The 8,766-nt window shown below is 45.1% G+C and overlaps 1 protein-coding gene across 2 annotated transcripts in view; it reads left to right on the forward strand.

Moving 5' to 3' along the window:
- Positions 1–2,082: 2,082 nt before the first annotated feature.
- Positions 2,083–8,766, forward strand: part of Trappc3 (trafficking protein particle complex 3) — a 14,571-nt gene continuing 7,887 nt past the window's right edge. The window contains exon 1 of one of the 2 annotated variants that reach the window (XM_010645274.3): positions 2,083–2,271. In XM_010645274.3, coding sequence (XP_010643576.1) covers positions 2,230–2,271 — 42 coding nt within the window. In that variant the 5' untranslated portion in view covers positions 2,083–2,229. Of the gene's footprint in view, positions 2,272–2,356; positions 2,441–8,766 lie in introns of those variants that run through there. The other variant, XM_010645276.3, reaches the window with a different exon arrangement.

Here is an 8,766-nt window from a genome sequence, read left to right on the forward strand (position 1 = left end):
TAAGGAATTGACTGCACTGAGAATCCTTGGCCTAGCTATATAAGGAGTGTCCCCCTACCCCCACCCTCCCAGATTGAATTCAGGGCCTTGTGCATGCAAAGGATACATTTCTATCACTGTGCTGTACCCCCCAAAAGAGCTTTTATGTTTTTTTTATTGGTACATTTTAGATATACATAATGGTAACATTCATCATAGGGAATTTGTACCTGCACATGATGTATCCTGCTTCTGTTTTCCCCCATTCTCCTCCCTTGCCTTCAACCCCTCTTCCCCTCATTTACAAAAGTTTTGTTTCCATTTTTTCTTTCCTTTCTTTTCTTCTTGTTTCTTTTATGTTTCTGTGTAAGGAGGAGGCCCTATAGATCAATAGATGGAGCCCACTCTTAATTCAGGGATGATGACACTACCAAGGACGAGTCCCAAGGAGAAAGCAATGCTGAGGAGACGCGAATCACAGGCAAAGAGGAAGAATCTCTGGCTGTAGGACAGCAGGGAGAGGCTCCACCTCCAATTTCCCCAGAACCACCGAAGGCTGACAGCAGGCTGGGTGGGGTCAGGCGGCTGGCCGTGACTGTGACTCAGGTTTCTGTGGGGAGCCAAGGCAGCCGGCAGGGAGGAGCCCAGACCGACAGACAGGCTGGCCAACTGCAGCTTTCACCTCAGCTGTCCTCTCTCCTGGGAGTGTGGGAGGCTGCCTTTTAACCATGCTGACCTCCTAGGGTTAGCTGTCCCCTGCTTTTATCTGCCCCTTCAACAGACATTCATATTCCTCCTCGGAGTCCTTAGCCTTTGGCTCATTCCCCTGGGTATGACACAGGAATGAGTCAGGGGTCACTGCCTCTAGGGAGGCTCTAGAATGTGCCACAGGGAGAAGGGTATAATAATGATTGGTCCTGCACCCTCAGGAAGGGACTGGGGAAACTTCTGGGCCCCTCCAGCCTTCCCCAGCCTAAGCTGGCTCCTCTGCACAGGCTGGTTGTCATGGTGAAGGCTTGGGGCTAGAATACAGCTGCTACAGTGTCAAGCTACCAGACTGAAATGCTCAAGGACTCCACCCTCCCCAGCTCAGCCCCCCAGACTTAACCATTAAGGAGAGATGGCTGGAGCTGAAAACAAAGAGCTGTGATCTCTGACCGTGGGACTTCCCCTTAGTGATAGGTGAGGGTTCAGCCAGTACATTCCCCAGTATTTGCCAGGCTGTTTTTAGTAGGTGGCTGGAAGGAAGGGCAAATACGCATTCACTGTGTGGGCCTTTTATGTGCCCCGCGTTTTGCATGCATGTATGCATCATCAATATTCACAGCAGCCCAATGAGATCCAGCAACTGGCCTTCAGGTGGCAAAGTCTGAATCAGAACTCGGGACTGGCTGCTTGCTACCAAGGCTGGTGGTCTTTCTTTTTTTTGAGAACCAGGCAGTGTAGCTGTTTTAGGGGAAGGAGGGGAAGGAGATGACTTGGACTTTAGCTAGAAGACTGGATATCCCACTGAAGAGGCAAATGGTGGTAGGATGCCGGTGTCGGTTGAGTTAAGGAGTTGGGACCAGTTGGCAGTTTGAAGAGAAACTCACTAGCTAAATGCTTGACACAGAGTAGGTATTCATTAAAAATTTTTAATAATGGGGGTTGGTACTGTAGCTCAGCAGCAGAGTCCTAGCATTGCAAGATCGTGGGTTCAATTCTCAGCCCTGGAAAAATAAAAAGCCAGATCTGTGTGTGAACCATTGCTAATTTTCTGGGACATCCTGGGAGGTTTTGGAGCTGAAATGCAGCAACAGCGGAAGCAACTAGTTCGAAAGAGGGACTTTCCAAGACTAACCCGCGAGAAAGGAATTTGCAGCGCATCTTTGAGCCGGGCGTGGGGGAGGGAAAGAAGGGACAGTCGGTCGTTGATACCAGACTGCTGCAAGCTACCGACGCCACCCAGCGGCAGAATACAGCCCGAGTACAGGAGCTGAAAGACAAGAGCGCGCGGCCCTCCGTGACTCGCAGGGGTTTTGCTGCCAAGGGGCGGGGCTTCCGCCGGGGCGGTCGGGCGCTGTAGTCCTGTTGGGCGGAGTCACCCTCCTGTGTTGGACCACGAGTCCCATGCTGCCTATCGGCAGACGCGCAGACGCGGTGAAGCCGAGCCGATTAGTCCGGGAGGCTGAGGGGCCGTGACTGGGTCGAGCTGTGTCTGGAGGGTCGCCTAGCGGGTTTGCGGCAAGGCGGAAGAAGGAAGTCGGCACCATGTCTAGGCAAGCGAACCGTGGCACCGAGAGCAAGAAAATGGTAACTTGGAGCGCGTGACCCTGGCGGGCGGAGCGAAATAGAGGCGTACAGGAGATAGGGCCAGGCCCCGGCGCGAGCTCTAGGCACGATTGGGAAAGAGCCCTACTAGAAGCTGAGGGAGGAGGTGGTCGCCTGGTTGCTCTGTCTGGGAGCGCCCCGATTTGAGCAGGTTGGGGTTTGAGCAGGTGCTGGAGTAGCTTCCCGCAGGAGTTTGCCCTCCCGGGGCCCCCAGTGCAGCTGGACCAACAACGGCGACGGCAATAAGCTATAGTAACCGCCCCTTACTGGTCTCAACGGTGTGTCAGGCGCTGGGCCAAGCATTTCACGGACGTTCTCTCACTGGATCCGCAAAGGAACTCTATTAGATAGATGACCATGTGCCATTTTGCTGCTCAGGAGGGTTATGTAACTCGCCCAAATTTACACCTAAGAGGATTTGAATCGTTAACCAGTTTAAATGGCTGTGTTGTCTCACACTGTGCTGAGGGCATTGTGAGATGTGCTGATATTGATCTTGTAAAAAAGAACTTCCTTCTATCCAGTGGAATGAGAGGTGGGCCAGAGTGAGTGGTGCCCCTCTAATAGTAGGGAGGGCGGGGCTTCCTTCTCGCCCAGGGACTGGTAGAACACAATAAAGGTAGGAGAGGGAAATATATAATATTTTTCTCCAAGCTAAGAGGCTTTCCCGGCAGTGTTCTTTTTATTTTCTTTCTTGAGGGAAATATATAATATTTTTCTCCAAGCTAAGAGGCTTTCCCGGCAGTGTTCTTTTTATTTTTTCTTTCTTTCTTTTCTTTTTTTTTTTTTTTAACGATAGGTTCTTACTATGTAGTTTAGGCTCGCCTTGCTGGCTTCGAACTCGTTGGCTATTCTGCTTCAGCTTCCTGAGTGCTGCCATTACAAGTTTGCTGAAATTACAAGCGTGTGCCACCATGCCTGGCTCAGATGTTCCTTTTATTTGGTTTATTCTCTTTCCAGATTTACCTATGCCATGCCTTTGTTTTGAAATTTTAAAAAACTGAGCATTTGGGCAGAGGGTGTAGTGATAAAATGCATGTGCATGGGGAGGCTCTGGGTTCAATCTCCAGCACCAAAAACAACCGAGTGTCTGAAGTTTTATCCTGGGCAGATCAGGGATCTTGTGTTGACACTTCATTCTTCTTTTGGTACTGGGGATCAAACTCGGGCCCTTGCGCTTGTGAGACAGGCGGCAGAACCACTGACCTAAATCCAGGCCAACACTTGATTCTTTTTTTTTTGTGTACTGGGGATCGAACTTGGGTCCTTGTGCTTGCAAGGCAGACAGTGGAACCACTGAGCTAAATCCCTAGTCCAGCACTTCATTCTTTATGGGATGATTAAACTTCCTTTATGCCTTTGCATCTTACTTCACAAACAGCCACCTGATGGATTACAGGGAAGCCCTGTTACTCCAGAGTAATATTTAACCTTTTCTCTTAACATTTTCTCTCATATACCTGTTTCACTCTTACACTGTTTTAGAACATGGTGATAGCCATGGATCTTCTCCCCAGAAATAGTAAGTACACAAATATATATATATAGGGGCTGAGGGTGTAGTTCATTGGCGGAGTGCTTGCCTAGCATGCATAAGGAGTAGGGGTTGGGACCCAGCATCACAAAGAAAAAAAAAAAAAAAAGAATTATTGTTTTGGAGAAAATACCAGTTTAAAGGAAGAAGTTGGATGGGGTGGTAGATGTCTGTAATCCCAGCACTCTGGGAGGTTGTGGCAGGAAGAGAAAAAGTTTGAGCAACTGAATGATTTAGTGAGATCCTATCTCAAAATAAAAGGAATAAAAAATGCTGAGGATGTAGCTCAATGCAAAAGCCTTAGGTTCAGTCCCCAGTACTGCAAAAAACAAAAGAAACATAAAATAACAAGTGTTGGCAAAAATATGGGGAAATTAGAACACTTATGCATTGCATATGGGAATGTGAAATGGTACAGCCATTTTGGAACAGTATAGCAGTTTGTCAGAATATTAAAAATAGACTGGGGATACAGTTCAGTGATCACATGCTTGCTAGCATGCATGGGATCCTGAGCTGAAGACCCAGAACCAATAATATAAGAAGATAATATTTTTGTAGGAAACACTGTCATATAGAGGAGCAAGCATGGATAGTAATTGGAATTCTGGCTTATTCAATTTCCTCTCTGTTGAATAGGTCTAGTAATACCTACCCTACATTAGATGAGATCATGTAAAAGTCAAGTGGTGTAGTATTTATTTCCTCCTTTTCCTATCATATGAGCAGAGAAATCTTAGTTTTTGTATCTTGTTTTCATTTTTGTACATTTTTTTCTCTTGAAATCGCTATCTGTGGTACTGGGGATTGAACCTAGAGTCTTTGTACTGAGCTATATCCCTAACCCTTTTTTATTTTATTTTTTTTGCTGTTGTTGTTGTTGGGGGTGGGTCTCACTGTATAGTTCAGGCTAGGTTTGAATTCACTATGTAGCCCAGACTGTCTTTGAACTTGGAGCAATCCTTCTGCCTCAGCTCCTGAGTGCTGGGATTACAATCATATGCCACCATGCACAGCTTAAATTTCCCAGGCTAGGCTTGAACTTGCAGCTCTTGTCTCAGCCTTGTATAATGCTATGATTATAGGTGTATGTCACTATACCCAGCCTGAAATCTGGACATAGTGGGGCATGCCTATAACCCTAGGACTCCAGAGACTGAGGCAGCAGGATTGCTGCAAATTCAAGGCCAGTCTGGGCTACATAGTGAGTTCAAGCCCAGCTTGAACTACGTAGGGACACCCTGTCTCAAAAGAAAAAAAAAAATTTTTTTTAGTAGCACTGATTAATTTTACAAAAAATATTGAGTTTTAATACATATTTGTTTTTGTTTTTGTTTTTTGAGACAGGGTCTCACTATGTAGTTGAGACTGACCTGGAACTCACTCTGTAGCCCAGGTTGGTCTTGGACTCATAGTGATTCTCCTGCCTCAGCCTCCTGAGTGCTGGGATTATAGGTGTGTGCTACCACATCTGGCTTTAGTGCATATTTGTGTGTGTGTGTGTGTGTGTGTGTGTGTGTGTGTGTGTGCGCGCGCGCGCGCGCATGCGTGTGTGTGCGTGTGTGCACGCACATGTGGAACTGGAAATTGAACTCAGGACCTTGCACTTGCCAGGCAGGAGCCGTGCCACTGAACTAAATCTCCAGCCCTAGTGCATATATTTTGATCATATGCATCCCCACTGTACCACTCCTTATAACCTCCTTCCCTTATGCATATTCCCATCCTTTTGTCAATAATAGTCTCCCTTCTACTTTGATGTCATCTTTTTTAGATTCCACATATTTGGGGGAACATACAGTAGTTGCTCTTCTGCGTCTGACTTATTTTGTTAACATGAAGGTCTCCAGTTCCATCCATTTTCTTGCAGATGACGTAATTGTGTTCCTCTATTGCTGAATAACACTTCACGTGTACATATGCCACTTTTAAATCCGTTCACCTGTTGACGGGCACCCAGGCTAGTTCTGTATCTTGGCTATTGTGAGTTGTGCTGAAGTAAGCATGGCTGTATAAGTATCTCTGTAGTATGCTGACTTTAATTCCTTTGTATGTATATGAAGAAGTGGTATAGTTGAATGCAATGGTAGCTCTACTTTTTATTTTTTTGAAGGACCTCTATGTTGATTTCCATAAAGGCTGTCCTAATTTATATTCCTACTAGCAGTGTAGAAGATCCCCCCCATCCTTTACAATTATTATTATTATTATTATTACTGGTATCAGGAGGTGAACCTAGAGCCTTCCCACTGAGCTACATTCTCAGGGCTCCCATGCCCTCCCATCCCCTATGCTTTTTTTTTTTTTTTTTTTTTTTTTTTTTAAACAGGGTCTTGTAGGGCCAGGGATTTAGCTCAGCGGTTCAGTGGCCGGCCTTGCAAGCGCAAGGACCCGAGTTCAATCCCCGGTACCAAAAACAAAAAACAAAATAAACAGGGTCTTGCTGAATTGACCAGTCTGTTTTTGTTTTTGTTTTTTTCTTTGAGACAAGATCTCAGTATAGAGTTCAGGCTGGCCTCACATTCACAGTGATCCTCCTGCTTCAGCCTCCGAAGTGCTGGGACTATAGGTGTGCACCACCATGCCCAGCCTCCTTTGATGCTTTGTTTTTACCCATAGCGCTTTATCACCATCTGAAAAACTATGTATTTTAGTCATGTTGCTGTATTGTTTGTCTCCCTGTCTCCCTCTTATTAGACAGTCCCTGGTAAGCAATAATCATTGAGACAGGTGGTGGAACCACTGAGCTAAATCCCCAGCAGTAGTAATCACTGAATGAATATTTTTTTCTATACCATAGCCCTTAGCTCCATGAGTTTGAGACCAGCCTGGACTACATAGTGAGACTCTGGAGAGAGGGGTAGGGGTAGGGAGAAAGAAAGAGAAAACAAGGGGGTGGAGGGAGGAAGAAGGAAGAAGGAGAAGATGGAGGGAGAATGAATGAGAATGAGAATATGATAGTGAGACCCTGTCTCAAAAAACCACAACCAAAAAGAGAGAGAGAGAGAGAGAGAGAGAGAGAGAGAGAGAGAGAGAGAGATCATGAATGGAGCAGGAGGGCACTGTGGTTCATGCCTGTAGTCCCAGCTACTCGGGAAGCTGAGGCAGGAGGATCACAAATTTTAGTCCAGCCCAAGCAGTTTAGGGAGAACTTGTTTCAAAATTAAAAGGCTGAGTGTAGCTCAGTGGTATAGCACTTGCCTAGCATGTGCAAGGCCCTAGTTTCTTTCTTTCTTTCTTTTTTTGGTATCAGGGATCAAACTTGGGAACTTGTACTTGCTAGGCAGGCAGCAGAACCACTGAGCTAAATTCCCGACCCCAACAAGGCCCTAGTTTCAATCCCCAGCAGTGCATAAAAACATGAAAGAGCAGGAAGTGAAGAACTGAGTTAGAGATCCCAGACATATTGATTTTATGAACATGGATAGATATGTCCAGGGCCCTGATTTTTTTTTTTTATTAGTAAATTGAGGACAGTTACTTGTGTAAGGTGCTTAATAATAATGTTATGATTTGCATGTTCCTTAACATCATGGTTGCTGAGGCTCTTGGAGTTTCACCCCAGAGCTTATTAATAATGGAAGGAAAGCACTCCTGATTTAATGCCGTGGTGCCAACTTTCCTGACTGGTAACTGCTGGATTGTCTCCATCCATTCATGCCTGAGCCATTCTAGAGCCAAGCCCTTGACTTTACTAAAAAAATCATTCCTCTCCTTAATAGCCTCCCATTAATTGCCACATTTGGTAAATGGTCTCTTGGAGACACCCTTATCTGACTGTTTTAGTTAAGTTCAAAGAGCCTCCTGATCCTGAAATTGATTTTCTTTGACTCTAGTGCAGCTGTTTTTTCCCCCTGTTTATTTGTGAGGGGGGCATATTAATACTTCAGTTGTGGGGAATCGTGGATAAATATGACCATTGTCTGGGAAATCTTTGCCTTTTGTCCTCCCAAGTTATTCTTCTTAATAATTAACTGTTAGACCATGGGCAAATTATTTAATTATACTGATCTCGGTGTTCTTTAAAAAGTAAGAATGGTACCTGCCTATTCTGCTTTACTGGATTAGTATGGGATGGAAAAATGAGGTGATGAAAGGTAGAGTGCAGTGTATGAGGAAAAAGCGCTCAAATTATTATTCTTACAGTGACCCCACCACCGAGCCATGGCACTGCAGAGAGAAGCATTGGGTCGTTGAGAACCTGGATCTTAACATTTCCTGGACTTTCTTCCCCAAAAGACTTAAAGAGAAATGTGCTTTGCTCCAAGTCTGAGCAGCCTTCCTTCAGAAGGGCAGGGTTGGGTGCCAATCTTGATTTTCGATTTCTGAGGGAACACATTGGCCTAGCTCAGTGGTAGTGAACCTAGGGCAGGCGTGCTGCAGATGTTGTTTGTATAATGAAAAGCTCTAAAAGGTTCACTATCAAGGGTCTAGGGATTTTTGTTTTTATTGAGTTTATTGGTACATTTTAGGTATACAGTACAGTTACATTCATCGAGATCTTGTACCTTTACATGACAGGTCTTGGTTCTCATTTTTTCCCCTTGTCCCTGCCCTCCCTGTAGGGATTTTTAAAGAAATTATTTTATTTTATTTTATTTTTTATAGTACTAGGGATCTAACCCAGGGCAGAGGTAACTTGCGTACTAGGCAGGTGTTCTGCCACTGAGCTACATCCCCAGCTCTCCCTTTGGTCTAGCTGTGCTGTTAATGTGTTTCTCATGTTAAATCTGATCCTTTTACCTGCCTGATGCTTTCATTCTGTATTCTTGGTATTTGCCATTCCTTTCCCTTTCACGAATCTGTCTTTCTTGGTAGGTGGGTAATAGGATTCTGTATCTAAGAGTTTCTGTGATTTTTGACTGAGGCTGTAATAGAAACCAGTCCAGGTCAGTATTGTGTTTTAGGTATGCAAAATATTCTATTCCTTTTTTTTTTTTTTT

This window comes from Fukomys damarensis, unplaced genomic scaffold (assembly GCF_012274545.1).
Source record: "Fukomys damarensis isolate Sample0158 unplaced genomic scaffold, DMR_v1.0_HiC HiC_scaffold_23, whole genome shotgun sequence".
NCBI lineage: Eukaryota > Metazoa > Chordata > Mammalia > Rodentia > Bathyergidae > Fukomys > Fukomys damarensis.